The 26,020-nt window shown below is 46.4% G+C and overlaps 1 protein-coding gene across 1 annotated transcript in view; it reads right to left on the reverse strand.

Moving 5' to 3' along the window:
* The window catches only part of tubgcp3 (tubulin gamma complex component 3), a 111,116-nt gene that overhangs the window by 61,063 nt on the left and 24,033 nt on the right, over window positions 1-26,020 (reverse strand). Inside the window, 7 exon segments of the mRNA XM_084323527.1 lie at window positions 395-463; window positions 2,380-2,505; window positions 4,412-4,524; window positions 7,824-7,999; window positions 12,154-12,386; window positions 13,097-13,171; window positions 14,836-14,903. Coding sequence (XP_084179653.1) covers window positions 395-463; window positions 2,380-2,505; window positions 4,412-4,524; window positions 7,824-7,999; window positions 12,154-12,386; window positions 13,097-13,171; window positions 14,836-14,903 — 860 coding nt within the window.

A 26,020-nucleotide genomic window follows, 5' to 3' on the forward strand; every position in this document is an offset into this window, starting at 1 on the left:
ACATGATCACAAACCTCCCTACCTCCGTGTGTAACTGTTTTTAATTTAAAACATGATCACTAACCTCCCTACCTCAGTGTGTAACTGTTTTTAATTTAAAACATGATCACAAACCTCCCTACCTCAGTGTGTAACTGTTTTTAATTTAAAACATGATCACAAACCTCCCTACCTCAGTATGTAACTGTTTTTAATTTAAAACATGATCACAAACCTCCCGACCTCAGTGTGTAACTGTTTTTAACGTGATCCCTTTCTTTGTTTTCTTCTCTTTTCACCTGTGTTTTATATTTGTTTTGAGCTGTTTGCGTTGCAAATGAGGGTAGAAACTCAATGTCCATTTTGGAGAATAAATAAAGGTTTCAAGTCAAATGTATTGTAGTGAGTTAAATACCTGGGAGTGTAGCACTGAGAGCAGCCTGTAGTACTCTTTCAGTTCCTGGTGCAGTGCTGCACAGAAACTCTAGGGGGAGACAGAGAGACAGATGGTAGGGCAGGTCAATATATAATATAGTCAAGTCAAGTCAAGTCAAGAGTTTTAATTGTCACGGCATACAGGTATACAATGAAATGCGGGTGGTCTTGCCCGCAACGATGTGCAATACAGTGGTACATATAATAGAATCAAAAGAAGAAACAACATTGTGCAGTAACAGATAGCAGGTAACATGGAGTGACATCTCGGTATCTGTACATAGTTATTTACAGCGCATGTGTGACATGCTAGTTAGCTTTGGTAGTGCAATACACTGTTCCTGTTATTCTAATTTAAAGTGTCCTTTCCTTTGGCCATAAGTGTGCGTGTGTGCGACATGAGTGTGTGCCCGCTCATGTTAAAGTGTTAAGTGGCTGCTCGTGTGTGAGCGTGCACAGTGTGCGTGTCGTGTGTGTGTTCATGTGTGCTTGTGTGTGGACAGTTCAATGTTCTGAGCACTCAATGTACATTGTTCATGGCTCTGATGGCTGTTGGGAAGAAGCTGAGCCTAAGCCGCTCTGTCCTAGTAGCTAGGATTTGCAGGCGTCTGCCTGACCTCAGCAGCTGAAACAGGCTGTTATTGGGGTGGTGAGGGTCTTTCATTATCCTGCAGGCTCTGGATTTGCACCTCTTGTTGTATAGAACCTGCAGGGGGGGTAGTGCAATACCCGTGGTACGCTCGGCTGAGCGCACCACTTTCTGTAGGGCCTATATATTATATTAGTGCTGTCAATCGATTAAAATATTTAACTCGATTAATCGCATGAGTGTCCATAGTTAACTCGCGATTAATCGCAAATTAATCGCATTTTTCTATTTTTTCTACCTTTCAAGTTCCAAGTTTTAATACTCTTATCAACATGCGAGTCAACAAATGCTTGCTTTATGCAGCCATTTAACACAAAAGGATGACCCTCATGCATTGCAAATTTGCATCAAATTCAAAACAGAGTGATGCACAAAATAACTTAAAAGAAAATAATAATTTAAAACAATGAATAAAGTGTGCTTGAAATAATAGGGGAAAGAAAACGTTAGGAACTTGTTACATTCACCCACACAAGGGCTGAGTAATCACACACCCCCCCTCTCTCTCTCACACACACACTCTCCCAGCTCTTTCTCTCTTGCCCCTTCCTCATCCCTCTCACCCCCCTCTCTCTATATATCTCTCTCACACACACACACACACACACACTTCAGAAACAAACATAGTATCAATGAGAGCATCAATAATACACCTGAGTGAAGTCTAGAATTTAAATTTTTTAAGTTAAAAAAAAGAAAACCGTTTTTTTTCTTCTTTTTTCTTAAAAGTTAATCGTGAGTTAAAAGAAATAGTGGCGTTAATAGAATCGGGCGATAACATGTTAATACCGCGTTAACTTTGACAGCCTTAATATATATATATATAGGGAGGTGTAGTCTGACGTCACTGGTTGTTCCACCCGTATAGGGATTTATCATTGGGAAAATGGATTATCGGCTATTGTAACAATTCTGCCGCATGGAAATTGAAAAGCTTTCCATTTTTGCACAAAATTTGTTCCCCTCTATCACTAACATTATTGTTTAAGCATTTTTGGTTGAAATAAAATTTGGCGATTTTTATTTTCTGATTAATTGCGAATATTTTCATGTTGAGCTATAGATTGTGGATGAATACGCACAGAAAGGTACACCATGCCAATGTTCATGCTTTATTTGTTTTAAACGAGACGATTTAGAAATGGGCAATGGGGAAAATACATTGTGTTGGACAGAGGGTGGAACACGAAAAACAGCAATGACGTAACCACTACACCTCCCTATAGACACACACACACACATAAACTATACATGTTATCTACTATAAGATAGTATATGCACGTGCACACAGACACACACACACAAACACTCCCTACCTGTCCGACCAATCCGAAGGCTCTGTCCAGGCTGTGCGTGTCGGTGTACTTCCTGACTTTGTTGTGGAGCCAGCCGAGCTCAGCCAATCGGCTGCTGATATCCCTCAGAGACTTGCACAGCGGCACCTAGTGGTCAGAGCAGGGTAAGTACAACGTATTTCAAGTTCAAGTTCTTTAATAGTTGTCATACAGAAGTACAGAATACTTTCATACAAAATGCTTCTTACTGTTACGCTCCAGAGACTGTGCTAGTATTTCATTCCTATACATGCAATACGACTTAGTGGCTTGAGGATAACACCTATAACTATTAGTAGATTGAGGATAACATCTATGACTATTAGTGGTTTGAGGGTAACATCTATGACTATTAGTGGATTGAATGGATTGAGGATAACATCTATGACTATTAGTGGATTGAGAATAACATATATGGCTTAGGGCTGGGCGATATGGCCTAAAAATAAAATCTCAGATTTTTTCACACCACATCCGATTAAAAAAAAAAAAAAAAATATATATATATATATATATATATATATATATATATATAAAAGGTTACTCTTGATCAAACAAAGATGGATGTTAATAGTGCAATAACTTGCTTTTTCACCAAACTTCACTTAAAACAAATAAAAGGTGCCTCTTGATCATCAAACAAGAATGAATTTCCCTATTGGGATTAATAAAGTGCAAATCTAACTTTCACCAAACATCACTTTTTGTAAAATAAAATGTGACTTAAAAAAGAAAATCATGAATTCGAATTAGACGATAAAATCGATTAATCGCCCAGCCCTAATATGGCTATTAGTGGATCGAGGATAACATCTGTGACTATTAGTGGATAAGGATAATGTCTCCATGTCTCTTCTCTGGAAGACAGAACTATACACAGGAACACACATAACCGCCCTGGACTGATGCGTTACACAGACATCGTCCCGAGTGCCTCATTCAATATTACGGACCCTGAATATTGACTATGAATCTATATCTAGATAGAGAGGAGACAGAGAGAGACAGAGAGAGAGATAGGGATATTGAAAGAGATACAAAAGAGAGAGGCAGGAGAGAGAGAAAGAGAGGGAGGGGGAGATGGAGAAACAGACAGAAACACAGAGAGAGAGAGAGAGAGAGAGAGAGAGAGAGAGAGAGAGAGAGAGAGAGAGAGAGAGAGAGAGACACACACACAGGAGCAGAGTTGTCGATGTGGCAAGGAGCCAAGGAGTATTGATCTGTTGAATGTCTCTAAAGCTTTTAAAGCCCTTTGTATCAGATGCACTGTGTGGAACAGCAAACTCTACATGAGGAGGAGTGTGTGTGAGTCAGTCCCAATACAAACACCAGCGCATGGGACAGGCTGTGTGTGCGTGTGTCTGTGTACCTCTGTGTGTGTGTGTGTGTGTGTGTGTGTGTGTGTGTGTGTGTGTGTGTGTGTGTGTGTGTGTGTGTGTGTGTGTGTGTGTGTGTGTCTGTGTCTGTGTGTGTGCGTGCGTGCGTGTGCGTGCGTGCGTGTGTGTGACGTCTGAGTGATCATGTTATGATACAGTCATCTTGTAGCAGTTATCCTGTAGGTTCATCTTGATGTACTTGTTTAGGGTATATTATATTATATTATATTTAGGGCCGTCAAAATTAATGCTTTAACTTGAGATTAATTTAAATTATTTAAAGCATTAAAATAAATTAATCTAGATTAATCTATGGAGTGAAACATTTTCAATATAATATAAGAAACAGGTCTAGCTGAGTCAATGTTGATGGTTTTGTTGAACATTTGTATTTCACAGGAGAGAAACTGTATTCAAAGAAAGCTATTAAAATAGTCTTTGAATCAAAATATACTTTCTTTGTGTTGATTTTTACATTAATTCCATGATTTAACAGAAGTAAATATCTGTTACAAGCTTCGGTCTTAAGTAGAAAAATGCTATTTCTAATCTAGATTAATTACAGAAAATTGTGAGATTAATTAGTAAAAAAAAATTAAATCTATTGACAGCACTAATTATATTATATTATATATTACCTTGTTGTCTATCTTGTAGCAGTTATCCTGTAGGTTCATCTTGATGTACTTGCCGTCGATGCCCTGGAACACGTAGAGGATGTCGCGCACCAGTGCCGTCTCGCTCACCTCCGCTACACACACACGCGCGCACACACGCGCATGAGGAGAGAATAAAAATGACAGAGCGTAGAGGAGGAGGAGTGTAGCGCGGAGGCCAGTAGAGGCAGTGAAGTCATGGAGGCCCATCAGCAGAGTGCTGAGACAGATCCTATCTTTACTGACCCAGAGGACGGGAACACGTCCAGAAGGACACACACAGGCGCGCAGTACAACCCACTGCAGTGCTTCTCTGCCCGTTTCATGTCTAAAACAACACTAATGAACGGAAGCTAATACAACTTAAAACTCTTCCATTCATTTGTGCTAAGCTAGGCTAGCTTGCGGCCTGATAAGCTTTCTACTGAACGCACAGATAGGAAATTGGTACAGTATCTATCTTCTCGTCTGACTGAAGTCGTGAGTGCATTTCCCATAATGTTCCTTTAAACCAACTAATGGATTAGTGGACCGTTGGTCCTTTGACTACAAGTGGACTAAAGGCCTCTGCATGCTACAGAAACTTCAAAGCAACTGCAACACAACATCGACAAAGCAACGGTGTTTTAGACACTCTGCCTTTATGCTTCTGCAACATCGACGCGCAAAGTTAGTTTAACTAAAGTTAGTTTAGGTTTGTGTTAACTTTAGATAATGTACAAAATAAACGTATTTCCGGTGATTTTAGACGTCGCTCTTTTATTTTGAAAACCCCCGACCGGAAGTGTTATAGTGTCTGTTGCTAGCAGCTTAACTGTCTGTGCTTTTCGAGCTAACGTTACCGTAACATCATTAGTTTCCAATGGAGAGGACCTCGGCTCACATGCAGCTCAAACTACCTATTGGAATAAATTAATTGATTGATGTTTAACTTGTCCCTGTGTGTGTCCAGTCATTTCGACTAGCAAACGTTGTATTTAACGTTACCTCAGGACGGATACCATTGTATTTACTTGGTTAGCTATGTAGCTAATGTGGATAGCATTTTGAATAGACCCAATGCTAGCTGGCTGGCTACAGCTTTATTTACTAAATTATGGAGGCTTTTTAATCGTCAAGGTAAGAGAGGATTTGTCATGATCAACTGAAGGCGTATGCTATGGAACAATATGTGCTTGGGTTTTCAGAAAAAGGCGAGCTATGTGACGCTGATTATTTAGCGTCAACGCTGGTTTCAACAATGGAGGATATTATTCTCTGCGGGACTAATATTATTCTATGACAGCCCCGCCCCCATTCGCTAACCAACCAATCACTGCTACGCAATATCAACGCAACGGTTGTTCAGATTAGATTCCGGGGACATGTACGCAACGTCCAAGCAACACAGTCTACAAGACCCTAGGACCCCTTCTCTTCTCCCTCTACACTAAATCACTGGGTAACATTATCACGTCTCATGGCTTCTCATATCATTGTTATGCCGATGATACTCAACTCTTCCTCTCCTTCCCTCCCTCAGATATCCACGTCTCTGAGCGGATCTCGGCCTGTCTGTCCGACATCTCCGCCTGGATGACGACCAACCACCTCAAACTGAACCTAAGCAAAACAGAATTGCTCCACCTGCCGGCCAAATCCTCCCCCCTGACCGACCTCTCCATCACAGTCGAGAATGCAGCTGTGACCGCATCGCCGACCGCCAAGAACCTTGGTGTTGTCCTCGACGACCAGTTGAACTTCTCTGCTCACATCGCAGCGACAACCAGAACCTGCAGATTCCTCCTGAGCAACGTCAGAAGGATACGCCCCTTCCTGACAAAAGAAGCCACCCAACTCCTCGTCCAATCAACAGTCATCTCCCGCCTCGACTACTGCAACGCACTGCTAGCTGGCCTCCCGGCCACTGCCACCAAGCCTCTTCAACTCATTCAAAATGCAGCGGCCCGCCTGATCTCAAACCTACCGAAGTCGGCCCATGTCACCCCACTTCTTAGGGACCTGCACTGGCTCCCCATTGCTGCACGTATCCGCTTCAAGGCCCTCGACCTAGCATACCGTGCGGCAAAGGGAACCGCTCCCGCCTACCTCCGGTCAATGGTCTCTAACTACACACCCTCAAGACCCCTACGCTCTGCATCTTCTGGCCGCCTCAGATCTACTCCTATCCAAGCTCCCGGAGGGTCATCAAAGAGAAGCCGCCTATTCTCAGTCCTTGTCCCACAATGGTGGAATGAACTACCCATCCCAGTTAGGACAGCCAAATCCCGTCCAATCTTTCGCCGTCGACTAAAGACTCACTTCTTCAACCATTATCTGAAATGATAAAAAAAAAAAAAAAAAAAATCTAACCCCGACTAACCTTACTGTCATGCATTTGTCCTAATAAACTAACCTACACTGTAACACGCAACACTTTGATGAACATTGTTACTCAGCTGATAGAGTTATACCCTTCTTGCTGTCTTGTCGCACAGAACTTGTAAGTCGCTTTGGATAAAAGCGTCAGCTAAATGACTAAATGTAAAATGTAAAGACCCTCTAAAACAACCGCGCTGAAACCGCGCCGATGTTGTGTTGCAGTTGCTCTGAAGTTTCTGTAGCATGCAGAGGCCTTAAGTCATTTGACTACAAGTTGACTAAGTCCTTTGACTACAAGTGGACTAAGTCCTTTGGCTACAAGTGGACTAAGTCCTTTGACTACAAGTGGACTAAGTAGTTTGACTACAAGTTGACTAAGTCCTTTGACTACAAGTGGTCTAAGTCCTTTGACTACAAGTGGACTAAGTCATTTGGCTACAAGTGGACTAAGTCATTTGACTACAGGTGGACTAAGTCATTTGACTACAAGTGGACTAAGTATTTTGACTATAAGTGGACTAAGTCATTTGACTACAAGTGGACTGAGTCATTTGGCTACAAGTGGACTAAGTCATTTGACTAAAGTGGACTAAGTCATTTGACTACAAGTGGACTAAGTCCTTTGACTACAAGTGGACTAAGTCATTTGACTACAAGTGGACTAAGTCATTTGACTACAAGTGGACTAAGTCATTTGACTACAAGTGGACTAGGTCCTTTCACTACAAGTGGACTAAGTCCTTTGACTACAAGTGGACTAAGCCATTTGACTACAAGTGGAATAAGTATTTTGACTACAAGTGGACTAAGTCATTTGACTAAAGTGGACTAAGTCATTTGACTATAAGTGGACTAAGTAATTTGACTACAAGTGGACTAAGGAATTTGGCTACAAGTGGACTAAGTCATTTGGCTACAAGTGGACTAAGTCCTTTGGCTACAAGTGGACTAAGTCATTTGACTACAAGTGGACTAGGTCCTTTCACTACAAGTGGACTAAGAACAGTGCTCTGTGTTCGTCTCGTGAACTCACCATTGGCGTCTCCGTCGCGGCGCGGGTGCAGGGTCCTGGCGGCCAAGGCGAGAGGTCCAAGGGGCGGGCCCCTGGAGGTGGGCGGGCCCAGAGCAGAGGAAGGGGAGGAGCTTATCGGGAGGGCCCAGGCCAGACGAGAGCCCAGTGGCTGAGAGGCTGCAGACTGGGGGGGTTGGCTGCAGAGAGACAGACACACACAGACACACAGACAGACAGACAGACAGACACACAAACACACACACACAGACAGACACACAAACACACACAGACAGACACACACAGACACACAGACATACACACACAGACAGACACACAAACACACAGACAGACACACAGACACACAGACAGACACAAACACAGACAGACATTCAGGACCAGCGTATCTCAGCATGTCAAAATTAAATCGAATCCCCATCAGACCTATTAGGCACACGCCAATATCTTCACAGTGATCTGAGCAAACCATTCATACCAAAGTCTGAGAAAGAAAGAGTGTCCGTACGGACTGTGTAGTAACTCATTTAAATACATTTATTTTGTGTTGTGATGGTTCCAACTTAAAAATGTTTAAACATGTTGTAGTGTGGTTTAAAATATTCTTGTTTTAAAATAATATTATTGTTTGCTGCCAAGGGGCGAAACTAGAGCCTGCCACCCGCCATTGGCGCTCAGTTTTTACGTTTGGCGCCTCCCACTGAGAGGTCTGCCCGCCATGTGGCGGGCAATGGTCATGTGAAAACCGAAAATCATGATCCAATTCTTAGCGCAGTTCTCACTCGCTGTCTCAGCACAGACACGCATTGCTGCTCCTACCCCTCCGCACCTGTTTCTGTATGCTGCTGCATGTAAACAGAGGCTATTGCCTCGGACAGTCACCGTGACTGACGTTAGTCTAGTCAGAGGGACCTCTGTGAACTAATGTTAGCTACTGTTACAAAATGACCCAGTCAACTATTCACTTTTAGTTTAATACATGAGGCATTGTGTAACGTTATCCAGCCGGCTAGCTACTGATAGCTCCCGACATCAACAACTGCTCCAGCAAGTGTCCAGTGCATAATACCTCCGTTGGCTAGGTAGCTCATGTTAGCCCACGTTAGCTCACTAGTCACTACGAAATGTCCCAGTAAACTAAATAGTTCAGAGGCGTTGTCCCAACGCCATCCAGCAGTAGCTACAGATAGCTCCTGACATCAATGTCCTACAACATGCGTATTCGAGCCCCTGGCTTACATCGCATGAGGGCTGCTGAATAGGGTCCAGGTGCAGCGCAGGAGAATCCTTTCATGCTGAATGTAGAGTTTAGGGTCCAGGTGCAGCGCCGGAGAATCCTTGCTGGAGCTGGAGGCCACTCGAGTATACACAGACAGTGGAGCTGTTTGCAGACAGCGAGGTGGCGATGTCTCGCAGATAATACAACTACAAGTATGATTATATAATATATATATTTTATTAAAAAGATTTTTTTTTATATAAAATAATTATAATTTTTTTAATCAAAAAAAAGTTGGCAGGTAAGAAATATGCTTGGCGGGTAGATTCTTCCCATATACCCGCCACTGGCCGGTGAGTCAAAAAGTTAATTTCGTGCCCCGTTTGCTGCTGATCTTTGACAGACAAGCTGCCAGGTCTGGTTGCTGGTCCCAGCTAGCTGGCAGCTTGTCAGAGATGAGATCTGGGATTAGAAACCAGATCTCTGACAAGCTGCCAGCTAGCTGGGACTAGAAGGTAGATGTCTGACAAGCTGCCAGCTAGCTGGGACTAGAAACCAGATATCTGACAAGCTGCCAGCTAGCTGGGACTAGAAACCAGATATCTGACAAGCTGCCAGCTAGCTGGGACTAGAAACCAGATATCTGACAAGCTGCCAGCTAGCTGGGACTAGAAACCAGATATCTGACAAGCTGCCAGCTAGCTGGGACTAGAAACCAGATATCTGACAAGCTGCCAGCTAGCTGGGACTAGAAACCAGATATCTGACAAGCTGCCAGCTAGCTGGGACTAGAAAGCAGATATCTGACAAGCTGCCAGCTAGCTGGGACTAGAAAGCAGATATCTGACAAGCTGCCAGCTAGCTGGGACTAGAAAGCAGATATCTGACAAGCTGCCAGCTAGCTGGGACTAGAAAGCAGATATCTGACAAGCTGCCAGCTAGCTGGGACTAGAAAGCAGATATCTGACAAGCTGCCAGCTAGCTGGGACTAGAAAGCAGATATCTGACAAGCTGCCAGCTAGCTGGGACTAGAAGGTAGATGTCTGACAAGCTGCCAGCTAGCTGGGACTAGAAGGTAGATGTCTGACAAGCTGCCAGCTAGCTGGGACTAGAAAGCAGATATCCGACAAGCTGCCAGCTAGCTGGGACTAGAAAGCAGATTTCTAGCTAAATAATAGCCACTTGGCTTCAATCATATGCGTCTAGACCTGATGCTAATACCATTATGAGTCATAAGAGTTTAAGAGCCACAAGAGACGTGTAAACATGACAACTCTGTAATGTAGTATTTATATTCAGATGGACCATTACGTTGGCAATTAGTTAACGGTCGCTCATTGATATTGGCTAAGTGTCTAGGTCTAGTCCAATCACAATCAAAGAGCGTCTATGACCGTATGTATGCATGTGTTAAAAGCATCCAGACAGGTGGTCGGTCTTCATTGGTCCGCAAGGCATTCTGGGTAATGCGGGCCCTGTGGGGGGCTTCAGTCTCTCCCGTCCAATGCGTTGGTTTCACTAATTTTGTATCATTCCATTTGGGCTGTGGGGGTGCTTAATGTCTGAAGGAGTCGACTGAAGGCTTCTTGTCCTCTGCAAAAGCATGCAATTGGTCCACATCTTGATATTTGTCTAGTATAGTGTGTTCATTAGATGGGTGAAATCCTCTTTCAGTGCCTCTGTGCCTGTTTTCGTAGGCAGTTAGCCTCTGGTATGCGCGCCATTAGCGTTAGCCACGCTTCTAGGCCCCTTTTCTTTTGGAAAGAATGATAAAAAAATTTAAATTTGTATTCAACTAAGAGGTTGGCTAATCGACTACGGCTCCTTTCGACCGATTTGTCGACTAATAGGGGTCAGCCCTACTACCGAGTATACATTCCAATCCAACCCTTTAATGTTCCACGTCCCCAATTAATGTGTGGACTGAGTACTGCACCTTTAAACAAGTGCCGCCGAAAGAAACTACCGCTGTGCAGAATTAAAGCCACGATCTGGAGTTTCTCCTGGATCTTGAGTTTCGATTTAATGTCATATTATGTTGGGACTAAGGACTGTGCCTTTAAACTAAAAGGTAGACGGCTAAGAGCTCATGATGAGAGGAAGGTCTTTGCATTATTGATATGCATAAATGGAATGAAATGCTCTTGTAAATCTAATAGCTTCCAAGATATACAACACCTTTCAAGCATGTCGACCAACCCCACAACTTCTTTTCTACGGCTAATTGCTGCTTTATTTATTCATGTGTTTACCTTTAGGTCAGGGTAGGTTCTGTTTTTAACCTATATGTACCAGGGTAGGTTCAGTTTTTAACCTTTATTTACCAGGGTACGTTCAGTTTTTAACCTTTATTAACCAACATTAACTTTTATCACTACACCATATTTTACCTATTTATTACAAAAGATTTGCACTACATCCCACACCTCATTTTTGCATTTAGCCTTTTTTTTAACTAGCATTTTTGTACCTCATTGTACTATAGGTTGTACTTTAGTTTGTATATTTTGTATAGTGGGTGGACTTTATTCTTTTTACTTTCTATTTTTACTGTATGAAGCACATTCTCAGGGGGCTCATACAGAACCAAGCATTTCACTGTAATGTACTTTATATGTGACAAATAAAACGTTTCTTCTTTTTTTTTATCCATTTTTTCTCCTCTTTTTCTATTTTTCTCCCATCCCAATTCCACTGTGCCAATTCTTCCCTCCCCTGTCTTGAACGTTGCTCGCATATGCCCCCCACTGGCCGGTTGTAGGGAGGATAAAAGCCTTGCATCACGTGTCCCCTCCGATACACGAGGAGGCAGCCTGTCACATCTTTTCACCTGCCAGCGCGGACTCTCATTGGTGAGGTGTAACGGCTGGGAGGCTCACACTACCCCCGCCATTTCCTGTCTCTGCTGTGCAGGCGTCCCCCAACCGACCTGTAGGAGTCGCTGTCCACAACGTCCAGATTACCACCCATCAACTTCCACCTGCTAACTTTGCCAATTGAGCCAGTATGACGGCCGGCCGGAGCCGGAGGCAACGCCGACAGCCGGAGTCGAACCCGGTGTCTCTTGCGTTGGTGACTAGCGCAATGTCCGCTACGCCACCGAACTCCAGGTCTTACCCGGCGAGCAGCGACTGGGGCGTGGCCGTGGGGCCGTTCAGGGTGTAGACGCCCAGGCTGGAGATGCCGCTGGTCCCCATGCTGGCAGACAGGCCCCCCGCCGTGGCCCCCACAGGGGCCCCCGTCCGCTCCCCGTAGCTGAGGGCCAGGCTCTGGGGCCGCGTGCAGTAGAATGGGGTAGAATGGGCGTCTCTGGGGAGAGGCTGAGCGAACAGCGCCCCATAGTTGCCCACCTGGGGATGACGGGGAGAGAGAGTTAGAGAGAGAGAGTGAGTTGAGAGAGATAGATAGTTGAGTGAGAGAGTGAGAGAGAGTTGAGAGAGATAGAGAATTGAGAGATGAAAGAGAGAGAGATAGAGAGTTGAAGAGAGAGATGGAGTTGAGAGAGAGGAGAGAGTTGAGAGAGTTGAGAGAGAGAGAGTTGAGAGTTGAAAGAGAGAGAGAGATAGAGTTGAGAGAGAGAGTTGAGAGAGTTGGGAGAGAGTTGAGAGAGATAGAGAGTTGAGAGTTGAAAGAGAGAGAGAGATAGAGTTGAGAGAGATAGAGAGAGTTGAGAGTTGAAAGAGAGAGAGAGATAGAGTTGAGAGAGAGAGAGTTGAGAGAGTTGAGAGTTGAAAGAGAGAGAGTTGGGAGAGTTGAGAGATAGAGTTGAGAGTTGAGAGAGAGTTGAGAGAGAGAGAGAGTTGAGAGAGTTGAGAGAGAGAGAGAGTTGAGAGAGTTGAGAGAGAGAGAGTTGAGAGAGAGAGAGAGAGAGAGAGTTGAGAGAGAGAGAGAGTTGAGAGAGTTGAGAGTGTATATGTCTCTGTGTGTGTATGTGTGTATATGTCTGTCTGTGTGTGTGTGTGTGTGTAGGTCTGTGTGTGTGTGTGTGTGTGTGTGTGTGTGTGTGTGTGTGTGTGTGTGTGTGTGTGTGTGTGTGTGTGTGTGTGTGTTCCACACCCACCCTGGATGGTTTTCTGGGGTCTTCACAAAGACTCAGCAGCAGGTAGAGGACAGACCAGCGGTGTTTCAGCACCCCCTGGTGGAGAGAGAGAGACAGAGACAGAGACAGAGACAGAGACAGAGACAGAGAGAGAGAGAGAGAGAGAGAGAGAGAGAGAGAGAGAGACAAACAGTCAGTTGATGAAACCAAAATCAACACAAAATAATCCATCTCCCTGCGCAGGCCAGGAGACTCAGACTGACACCATGTTATGAATAGAGTACATGGATTGATTGAAAATTGTATTAACAGATTGCAGAATGGGTACAATACAGTACGACTCAATACACACAATTGTTAAGGGGATGCAGACCAGAGAAAGACCATCGTCTTGCTTACATCAGGGTCCAACCAAAGGACCCAACAAGGTGTTTAATTTTTTATTTATTTTTTTATCTACTTTCTCCCATTTTCAATTTTTCTCCCATCCCAATTTCGTATCGTCCAATTCGACCCTCCCCTGTCTCGAACACTGTTAGGCCATGCCTCCCACAAGCCGGCTGCAATGTGGACGAAGCCTTACATCACACGTGTCCCCTCCGGTACTCGAGGAAGCAGCCGTCGCATCAGACCTAGGCTCTGTTTGGAGAGGCTCTGTTTGGAGAGACCTAGGCTCTGTTTGGAGAGACCTAGGTTCTGTTTGGAGAGACCTAGGTTCTGTTTGGAGAGACCTAACGTCACGGTGACCAATTGCAGCCACTCTTATTGTCTGGGACCAAATACGGCCACGCCCCACTCCCAGCAAAAAGTGGGAATCTCTAGAATGGGTTTGGGGCGGCGCTGTATACGGAAGTAGCTCTCAAGGTGACGATTAGACAACACTTTTTTGTTGTCAGTAGATGGCAGCATTGGTTTAAAATTAAAGGCTGAAAATGTTGAGAACTACAACACTGCATTTCCCAAGAGCGTTAGCACAGGTCGCAGGTCACTGGGATGGGTCTATATTCTCCGACGTGATCTGAACAGCGTTAAACTATTACTGCAACCTCGGTATAGCGACCGCGAATGGCCAACTAATTATCTTAACAAAAGTGCGCTGGTAGCATTACATATGTTGTCTAAAGGGGGACATATGGTACAATTTAAGATTCTAATGATAATCGGCATATAAAGGACAAGATAAAGCATCGTTAATTTGTAAGAAACTATTGTTATGAAAATGTGATAGAATCCTATAAAAATGTGGACGCACTTGGCCTACGTTCCGTTAGGCTCTGTTTGTTTTGGTCTGTAGTTTCAGTTCCTACCTGGGTCTGTAGTTTCAGTTCCTACCTGGGTCTGTAGTTTCAGTTCCTACCTGGGTATGTAGTTTCAGTTCCTACCTGGGTCTGTAGTATTCAGTTCCTACCTGGGTCTGTAGTTTCAGTTCCTACCTGGGTCTGTAGTTTCAGTTCCTACCTGGGTCTGTAGTTTCAGTTCCTACCTGGGTCTGTAGTATTCAGTTCCTACCTGGGTCTGTAGTTTCAGTTCCTACCTGGGTCTGTAGTTTCAGTTCCTACCTGGGTCTGTAGTTTCAGTTCCTACCTGGGTCTGTAGTTTCAGTTCCTACCTGGGTCTGTAGTTTCAGTTCCTACCTGGGTCTGTAGTTTCAGTTCCTACCTGGGTCTGTAGTATTCAGTCCTACCTGGGTCTGTAGTATTCAGTTCCTACCTGGGTCTGTAGTTTCAGTTCCTACCTGGGTCTGTAGTTTCAGTTCCTACCTGGGTCTGTAGTTTCCTGTGGAGCTCTGCGAACAGCGCCGCTTCCCCCTCTCTCCTCTGCTTCAACACTGAAACAGAGAAACAAAGACATAATATATTATTGTCTATATGTATATATCGTGGACAAGTTAACGGTCTAGTAAAAAAACCTTTTGATTACAGTCAGTGTAGCTTTGCATGGATGCCTGACGGTACAACTTCATATTCAGTCCCAGCCACTCACTCACTTTAAACAAACACTCACCTTTAACATTCACTTTAAACACTACACCATATTTTATCTATTTATTGCAAAAAGATTTGCACTACATCATCCATACCTCATTTTAGCATTTTGAATTTCTTCTTTTTTTGTGTGCATTTTGTACCTTGTTGTTTGCATTTCGTACTTTAGTTTGTATATTTTGTCATAATACGGTGACATCACAAAAGGTTCCATAACTTTCTATCATGACGTCATCCTGTGGTTCTAGAATGTTTTACGTTCTAGAAAGGACTACTATGACATCACCCCAAACGGTCCGGACTGTTTTACGTTCTAGAAGGTTCTATGTCCTAGAATGCTCTATTATGACAAATACGACGATTCAATGACTTTATCTAAATCCAATGAATATTAAACATTCATATAATACAATAACCGAAATATATATAGCTTTGGCTCTTACATTACAATAGTGTTTGGACTGTATTCTTTTGACCTTTCTTTTACTGTATGAAGGACAATCTCAGGAGGCTCATACAGAAGCAAGCATTTCACTGTAATGTACATGTTACATGTACCTTAGGTGACAAATAAAACAAAACGTGAAACTTGAATAAACAGCCCCGCCCAGCGCCTCCTGCCTGGGACGTGTCCTGCAGTAAACTCTGAACAGGGGTCACAGCAGGGGACCTTCCGCCCCTCCGGTCAGGTGGTTAAAAACGCCATCCTACCCAGTCAGCAGAAATCATTAGGTTGGAACATTTGGACGATGGAAGTCTGTGCTGTACTGTGTGGCAGTAAACAACCCTGGTTCTCTGCTGACAGAAGGGCAAGAGGTTCTGCATCCCCTTCCAGACGGGCCCAGAACTCACTGCTCCGTTAGGCTCGCCCCCTCGATAGAGGCCTTCAAATCTAGGCTCAAAACCCACTTCTACCTACTAGCCTTTCCCGTTCACTGACTCATGCCCTGTTTGCCTGTGTGCTTGCCTGTGTGCCCTCCCGTAAAACTGAGTTGTGATTGTTGTCAATATGTATCTATGTGTATCTACCCTCTGTACAGCACTTTGGTTGACATGTGTCATGTTAAATGTGCTTTATAAATAAATAAATCTGATTGATTGAGCTCGTCATCATTTTCACCTAAAGGTTAGTTTCTGAACCCTGACCGTGGGTCCCTTACTACCTGCACTGGGTCGTTATGGGAAGGAAACATTACCTTTACAATAACTAGTTACAAATGCATCATCTCACACATATCCCAAAATTCCAAACAGTCTTACTGTCTAAAAGTCTAACGAGTTTGAATAATGTCCTCAGTGACACTGAAACAATGAAATGATGGGACATGAAAAATGAGCAAACCCATTACTGACTACAATCCCTATAATATGGACTGTAATGAGGAACAGGGTTGTAATGGGGAACAGGGTTGTAATGGGGAACAGGACTGTAATGGGAACAGGGTTGTAATGGGGAACAGGGTTGTAATGGGGAACAGGACTGTAATGGGGAACAGGACTGTAATGGGAACAGGGTTGTAATGGGGAACAGGACTGTAATGGGGAACAGAGCTGTAATGGGGAACAAGGTTGTAATGGGGAACAGGACTGTAATGGGGAACAGGACTGTAATGGGGAACAGGGTTGTAATGGGGAACAGGACTGTAATGGGGAACAGGGCTGTAATGGGGAACAGGGTTGTGATGGGGAACAGGGTTGTAATGGGGAACAGGGTTGTAATGGGGAACAGGACTGTAATGGGGAACAGGGCTGTAATGGGGAACAGGGTTGTAATGGGGAACAGGGTTGTAATGGGGAACAGGGTTGTAATGGGGAACAGGGCTGTAATGGGGAACAGGGCTGTAATGGGGAACAGGGTTGTAATGGGGAACAGGGTTGTAATGGGAACAGGGCTGTAATGGCGAACAGGGTTGTAATGGGGAACAGGGTTGTAATGGGGAACAGGGTTGTAATGGGGAACAGGGTTGTAATGGGGAACAGGGCTGTAATGGGGAACAGGGCTGTAATGGGGAACAGGGTTGTAATGGGGAACAGGGCTGTAATGGGAACAGGGCTGTAATGGGAACAGGGTTGTAATGTGGAACAGGGTTGTAATGGGGAACAGGGTTGTAATGGGGAACAGGGCTGTAATGGGAACAGGGCTGTAATGGGGAACAGGGTTGTAATGGGGAACAGGACTGTAATGGGGAACAGGGCTGTAATGGGGAACAGGGCTGTAATGGGAACATGACTGTAATGGGGAACAGGGTTGTAATGGGGAACAGGGTTGTAATGGGGAACAGGGTTGTAATGGGGAACAGGACTGTAATGGGGAACAGGGCTGTAATGGGGAACAGGGCTGTAATGGGGAACAGGGTTGTAATGGGAACAGGACTGTAATGGGAACAGGACTGTAATGGGAACAGGACTGTAATGGGAACAGGACTGTAATGGGGAACAGGACTGTAATGGGGAACAGGGCTGTAATGGGGAACAGGGCTGTAATGGGGAACAGGGCTGTAATGGGGAACAGGGCTGTAATGGGGAACAGGGCTGTAATGGGGAACAAGGTTGTAATGGGGAACAGGGCTGTAATGGGGAACAGGGCTGTAATGGGGAACAAGGTTGTAATGGGGAACAGGGCTGTAATGGGGAACAGGGTTGTAATGGGGAACAGGGCTGTAATGGGGAACAAGGTTGTAATGGGGAACAGGACTGTAATGGGAACAGGACTGTAATGGGGAACAGGACTGTAATGGGAACAGGACTGTAATGGGGAACAGGGTTGCAATGGGGAACAGGACTGTAATGGGGAACAGGACTGTAATGGGGAACAGGGCTGTAATGGGGAACAGGGTTGTAATGGGGAACAGGGCTGTAATGGGGAACGGGGCTGTAATGGGGAACAGGGCTGTAATGGGAACAGGACTGTAATGGGAACAGGACTGTAATGGGAACAGGGCTGTAATGGGAACAGGGCTGTAATGGGGAACAGGACTGTAATGGGGAACAGGACTGTAATGGGGAACAGGGTTGTAATGGGAACAGGACTGTAATGGGGAACAGGACTGTAATGGGAACAGGACTGTAATGGGAACAGGACTGTAATGGGAACAGGACTGTAATGGGGAACAGGGCTGTAATGGGGAACAGGGCTGTAATGGGGAACAGGGCTGTAATGGGGAACAGGGTTGTAATGGGGAACAGGGCTGTAATGGGGAACAAGGTTGTAATGGGGAACAGGACTGTAATGGGAACAGGGCTGTAATGGGAACAGGGTTGTAATGGGGAACAGGACTGTAATGGGAACAGGGCTGTAATGGGGAACAGGACTGTAATGGGAACAGGGCTGTAATGGGAACAGGACTGTAATGGGGAACAGGACTGTAATGGGGAACAAGGTTGTAATGGGGAACAAGGTTGTAATGGGGAACAAGGTTGTAATGGGGAACAGGGTTGTAATGGGGAACAGGGCTGTAATGGGGAACAAGGTTGTAATGGGGAACAGGGTTGTAATGGGGAACAGGGCTGTAATGGGGAACAGGGCTGTAATGGGGAACCGGGCTGTAATGGGGAACAAGGTTGTAATGGGGAACAGGGTTGTAATGGGGAACAGGGCTGTAATGGGGAACAAGGTTGTAATGGGGAACAGGGTTGTAATGGGGAACAGGGCTGTAATGGGGAACAAGGTTGTAATGGGGAACAGGACTGTAATGGGAACAGGGCTGTAATGGGGAACAGGGCTGTAATGGGGAACAGGACTGTAATGGGGAACAGGACTGTAATGGGGAACAGGGCTGTAATGGGGAACAGGGCTGTAATGGGGAACAGGGCTGTAATGGGGAACAGGGCTGTAATGGGGAACAGGGCTGTAATGGGGAACAAGGTTGTAATGGGGAACAGGGCTGTAATGGGGAACAGGGCTGTAATGGGGAACAAGGTTGTAATGGGGAACAAGGTTGTAATGGGGAACAGGGCTGTAATGGGGAACAGGGTTGTAATGGGGAACAAGGTTGTAATGGGGAACAGGACTGTAATGGGAACAGGACTGTAATGGGGAACAGGACTGTAATGGGAACAGGACTGTAATGGGGAACAGGACTGTAATGGGGAACAGGGTTGCAATGGGGAACAGGACTGTAATGGGGAACAGGACTGTAATGGGGAACAGGGCTGTAATGGGGAACAGGGTTGTAATGGGGAACAGAGCTGTAATGGGGAACGGGGCTGTAATGGGGAACAGGGCTGTAATGGGAACAGGACTGTAATGGGAACAGGACTGTAATGGGAACAGGGCTGTAATGGGAACAGGGCTGTAATGGGGAACAGGACTGTAATGGGGAACAGGACTGTAATGGGGAACAGGGTTGTAATGGGAACAGGACTGTAATGGGGAACAGGACTGTAATGGGAACAGGACTGTAATGGGAACAGGACTGTAATGGGAACAGGACTGTAATGGGGAACAGGGCTGTAATGGGGAACAGGGCTGTAATGGGGAACAGGGCTGTAATGGGGAACAGGGTTGTAATGGGGAACAGGGCTGTAATGGGGAACAAGGTTGTAATGGGGAACAGGACTGTAATGGGAACAGGGCTGTAATGGGAACAGGGTTGTAATGGGGAACAGGACTGTAATGGGAACAGGGCTGTAATGGGGAACAGGACTGTAATGGGAACAGGGCTGTAATGGGAACAGGACTGTAATGGGGAACAGGACTGTAATGGGGAACAAGGTTGTAATGGGGAACAAGGTTGTAATGGGGAACAAGGTTGTAATGGGGAACAGGGTTGTAATGGGGAACAGGGCTGTAATGGGGAACAAGGTTGTAATGGGGAACAGGGTTGTAATGGGGAACAGGGCTGTAATGGGGAACAGGGCTGTAATGGGGAACCGGGCTGTAATGGGGAACAAGGTTGTAATGGGGAACAGGGTTGTAATGGGGAACAGGGCTGTAATGGGGAACAAGGTTGTAATGGGGAACAGGGTTGTAATGGGGAACAGGGCTGTAATGGGGAACAAGGTTGTAATGGGGAACAGGACTGTAATGGGAACAGGGCTGTAATGGGGAACAGGGCTGTAATGGGGAACAGGACTGTAATGGGGAACAGGACTGTAATGGGGAACAGGACTGTAATGTGGGACAGGGCTGTAATGGGGAACAGGGCTGTAATGGGGAACAGGACTGTAATGGGGAACAGGACTGTAATGGGAACAGGACTGTAATGGGGAACAGGGCTGTAATGGGGAACAGGACTGTAATGGGGAACAGGGTTGTAATGGGGAACAGGACTGTAATGGGGAACAGGGTTGTAATGGGGAACAGGGCTGTAATGGGGAACAGGGTTGTAATGGGGAACAGGACTGTAATGGGGAACAGGGTTGTAATGGGGAACAGGGCTGTAATGGGGAACAGAGCTGTAATGGGGAACAGGGCTGTAATGGGGAACATGGCTGTAATGGGGAACATAGCTGTAATGGGGAACAGGACTGTAATGGGGAACAGGGTTGTAATGGGGAACAGGGCTGTAATGGGGAACAGGGCTGTAATGGGGAACAGGACTGTAATGGGGAACAGGACTGTAATGGGAACAGGACTGTAATGGGAACAGGGCTGTAATGGGAACAGGACTGTAATGGGAACAGGGCTGTAATGGGGAACAGGGCTGTAATGGGGAACAGGGCTGTAATGGGGAACAGGGCTGTAATGGGGAACGGGACTGTAATGGGGAACGGGACTGTAATGGGAACATGACTGTAATGGGAACATGACTGTAATGGGGAACAGGACTGTAATGGGAACAGGACTGTAATGGGAACAGGACTGTAATGGGGAACAGGACTGTAATGGGGAACAGGGTTGTAATGGGGAACAGGGCTGTAATGGGGAACAGGACTGTAATGGGGAACAGGGTTGTAATGGGGAACAGGACTGTAATGGGGAACAGGGTTGTAATGGGGAACAGGACTGTAATGGGGAACAGGGTTGTAATGGGGAACAGGGTTGTAATGGGGAACAGGGCTGTAATGGGGAACAGGGCTGTAATGGGGAACAGGGCTGTAATGGGGAACAGGGCTGTAATGGGGAACATGGTTGTAATGGGGAACAGGGCTGTAATGGGGAACAGGGCTGTAATGGGGAACAGGGCTGTAATGGGGAACAAGGTTGTAATGGGGAACAGGGCTGTAATGGGGAACAGGGCTGTAATGGGGAACAAGGTTGTAATGGGGAACAGGGCTGTAATGGGGAACAGGGTTGTAATGGGGAACAGGGCTGTAATGGGGAACAAGGTTGTAATGGGGAACAGGACTGTAATGGGAACAGGACTGTAATGGGGAACAGGACTGTAATGGGAACAGGACTGTAATGGGGAACAGGGTTGCAATGGGGAACAGGACTGTAATGGGGAACAGGACTGTAATGGGGAACAGGGCTGTAATGGGGAACAGGGTTGTAATGGGGAACAGGGCTGTAATGGGGAACGGGGCTGTAATGGGGAACAGGGCTGTAATGGGAACAGGACTGTAATGGGAACAGGACTGTAATGGGAACAGGGCTGTAATGGGAACAGGGCTGTAATGGGGAACAGGACTGTAATGGGGAACAGGACTGTAATGGGGAACAGGGTTGTAATGGGAACAGGACTGTAATGGGGAACAGGACTGTAATGGGAACAGGACTGTAATGGGAACAGGACTGTAATGGGAACAGGACTGTAATGGGGAACAGGGCTGTAATGGGGAACAGGGCTGTAATGGGGAACAGGGTTGTAATGGGGAACAGGGCTGTAATGGGGAACAAGGTTGTAATGGGGAACAGGACTGTAATGGGAACAGGGCTGTAATGGGAACAGGGTTGTAATGGGGAACAGGACTGTAATGGGAACAGGGCTGTAATGGGGAACAGGACTGTAATGGGAACAGGGCTGTAATGGGAACAGGACTGTAATGGGGAACAGGACTGTAATGGGGAACAAGGTTGTAATGGGGAACAAGGTTGTAATGGGGAACAAGGTTGTAATGGGGAACAGGGTTGTAATGGGGAACAGGGCTGTAATGGGGAACAAGGTTGTAATGGGGAACAGGGTTGTAATGGGGAACAGGGCTGTAATGGGGAACAGGGCTGTAATGGGGAACAGGGCTGTAATGGGGAACCGGGCTGTAATGGGGAACAAGGTTGTAATGGGGAACAGGGTTGTAATGGGGAACAGGGCTGTAATGGGGAACAAGGTTGTAATGGGGAACAGGGTTGTAATGGGGAACAGGGCTGTAATGGGGAACAAGGTTGTAATGGGGAACAGGACTGTAATGGGAACAGGGCTGTAATGGGGAACAGGGCTGTAATGGGGAACAGGACTGTAATGGGGAACAGGACTGTAATGGGGAACAGGACTGTAATGTGGGACAGGGCTGTAATGGGGAACAGGGCTGTAATGGGGAACAGGACTGTAATGGGGAACAGGACTGTAATGGGAACAGGACTGTAATGGGGAACAGGGCTGTAATGGGGAACAGGACTGTAATGGGGAACAGGGTTGTAATGGGGAACAGGACTGTAATGGGGAACAGGGTTGTAATGGGGAACAGGGCTGTAATGGGGAACAGGGTTGTAATGGGGAACAGGGTTGTAATGGGGAACAGGACTGTAATGGGGAACAGGGTTGTAATGGGGAACAGGGCTGTAATGGGGAACAGAGCTGTAATGGGGAACAGGGCTGTAATGGGGAACAGGGTTGTAATGGGGAACAGGGCTGTAATGGGGAACAGGGCTGTAATGGGGAACAGGACTGTAATGGGGAACATGGCTGTAATGGGGAACATAGCTGTAATGGGGAACAGGACTGTAATGGGGAACAGGGTTGTAATGGGGAACAGGGCTGTAATGGGGAACAGGGCTGTAATGGGGAACAGGACTGTAATGGGGAACAGGACTGTAATGGGAACAGGACTGTAATGGGAACAGGGCTGTAATGGGAACAGGACTGTAATGGGAACAGGGCTGTAATGGGGAACAGGGCTGTAATGGGGAACAGGGCTGTAATGGGGAACAGGGCTGTAATGGGGAACGGGACTGTAATGGGGAACGGGACTGTAATGGGAACATGACTGTAATGGGAACATGACTGTAATGGGGAACAGGACTGTAATGGGAACAGGACTGTAATGGGAACAGGACTGTAATGGGGAACAGGACTGTAATGGGGAACAGGGTTGTAATGGGGAACAGGGCTGTAATGGGGAACAGGACTGTAATGGGGAACAGGGTTGTAATGGGGAACAGGACTGTAATGGGGAACAGGGTTGTAATGGGGAACAGGGTTGTAATGGGGAACAGGGCTGTAATGGGGAACAGGGCTGTAATGGGGAACAGGGCTGTAATGGGGAACAGGGCTGTAATGGGGAACAGGGCTGTAATGGGGAACATGGTTGTAATGGGGAACAGGGTTGTAATGGGGAACAGGGCTGTAATGGGGAACAGGGCTGTAATGGGGAACCGGGCTGTAATGGGGAACAGGACTGTAATGGGGAACAGGGTTGTAATGGGGAACAGGGTTGTAATGGGGAACAGGGTTGTAATGGGGAACAGGACTGTAATGGGGAACAGGGTTGTAATGGGAACAGGGTTGTAATGGGGAACAGGGTTGTAATGGGGAACAGGACTGTAATGGGAACAGGACTGTAATGGGAACAGGACTGTAATGGGGAACAGGACTGTAATGGGGAACAGGGTTGTAATGGGGAACAGGGCTGTAATGGGGAACAGGACTGTAATGGGGAACAGGGTTGTAATGGGGAACAGGACTGTAATGGGGAACAGGGTTGTAATGGGGAACAGGGTTGTAATGGGGAACAGGGCTGTAATGGGGAACAGGGCTGTAATGGGGAACAGGGCTGTAATGGGGAACAGGGCTGTAATGGGGAACAGGGTTGTAATGGGGAACAGGGCTGTAATGGGGAACAGGACTGTAATGGGGAACAGGGTTGTAATGGGGAACAGGACTGTAATGGGGAACAGGGTTGTAATGGGGAACAGGGTTGTAATGGGGAACAGGGCTGTAATGGGGAACAGGGCTGTAATGGGGAACAGGGCTGTAATGGGGAACATGGTTGTAATGGGGAACAGGGCTGTAATGGGGAACAGGGCTGTAATGGGGAACCGGGCTGTAATGGGGAACAGGACTGTAATGGGGAACAGGGTTGTAATGGGGAACAGGGTTGTAATGGGGAACAGGGTTGTAATGGGGAACAGGACTGTAATGGGGAACAGGACTGTAATGGGGAACAGGACTGTAATGGGAACAGGACTGTAATGGGGAACAGGGTTGTAATGGGGAACAGGGCTGTAATGGGAACAGGGCTGTAATGGGGAACAGGACTGTAATGGGAACAGGGTTGTAATGGGGAACGGAACTGTAATGGGGAACGGGACTGTAATGGGGAACAGGGTTGTAATGGGGAACGGGACTGTAATGGGGAACGGGACTGTAATGGGAACAGGGCTGTAATGGGGAACAGGGTTGTAATGGGGAACATGGCTGTAATGGGAACAGGGTTGTAATGGGGAACAGGACTGTAATGGGGAACAGGGTTGTAATGGGGAACAGGACTGTAATGGGAACATGACTGTAATGGGGAACAGGGTTGTAATGGGGAACAGGGCTGTAATGGGAACAGGGTTGTAATGGGGAACAGGGTTGTAATGGGGAACAGGACTGTAATGGGGAACAGGGCTGTAATGGGGAACAGGGCTGTAATGGGGAACAGGGTTGTAATGGGGAACAGGGCTGTAATGGGGAACAGGGCTGTAATAGGGAACAGGGCTGTAATGGGGAACCGGGCTGTAATGGGGAACAGGACTGTAATGGGGAACAGGACTGTAATGGGGAACAGGGCTGTAATGGGGAACAGGGTTGTAATGGGGAACAGGGCTGTAATGGGGAACAGGACTGTAATGGGGAACAGGGTTGTAATGGGAACAGGACTGTAATGGGAACAAGGTTGTAATGGGAACAGGACTGTAATGGGAACAGGGTTGTAATGGGGAACAGGGCTGTAATGGGGAACAGGGCTGTAATGGGAACAGGACTGTAATGGGGAACAGGACTGTAATGGGAACAGGACTGTAATGGGAACAGGGTTGTAATGGGAACAGGACTGTAATGGGAACAGGGTTGTAATGGGAACAGGACTGTAATGGGAACAGGGTTGTAATGGGGAACAGGGCTGTAATGGGGAACAGGGCTGTAATGGGAACAGGACTGTAATGGGAACAGGGCTGTAATGGGGAACAGGACTGTAATGGGGAACAGGACTGTAATGGGGAACAGGGTTGTAATGGGGAACAGGGTTGTAATGGGGAACAGGACTGTAATGGGGAACAGGGTTGTAATGGGAACAGGACTGTAATGGGAACAAGGTTGTAATGGGAACAGGACTGTAATGGGAACAGGGTTGTAATGGGGAACAGGGCTGTAATGGGGAACAGGACTGTAATGGGGAACAGGGTTGTAATGGGGAACAGGACTGTAATGGGGAACAGGGTTGTAATGGGGAACAGGGCTGTAATGGGGAACAGGGTTGTAATGAGGAACAGGGTTGTAATGGGGAACAGGACTGTAATGGGGAACAGGACTGTAATGGGGAACAGGGTTGTAATGGGGAACAGAGCTGTAATGGGGAACAGGACTGTAATGGGGAACAGGGTTGTAATGGGAACAGGACTGTAATGGGAACAAGGTTGTAATGGGAACAGGACTGTAATGGGAACAGGGTTGTAATGGGGAACAGGGTTGTAATGGGGAACAGGGCTGTAATGGGAACAGGACTGTAATGGGGAACAAGACTGTAATGGGAACAGGACTGTAATGGGAACAGGACTGTAATGGGAACAGGACTGTAATGGGAACAGGGTTGTAATGGGAACAGGACTGTAATGGGAACAGGGTTGTAATGGGAACAGGACTGTAATGGGAACAGGGTT

The sequence above is a fragment of the Notolepis coatsorum genome (assembly GCF_963971535.1).
Source record: "Notolepis coatsorum genome assembly, chromosome: 1".
NCBI classification, from domain to species: Eukaryota; Metazoa; Chordata; class Actinopteri; order Aulopiformes; family Paralepididae; genus Notolepis; species Notolepis coatsorum.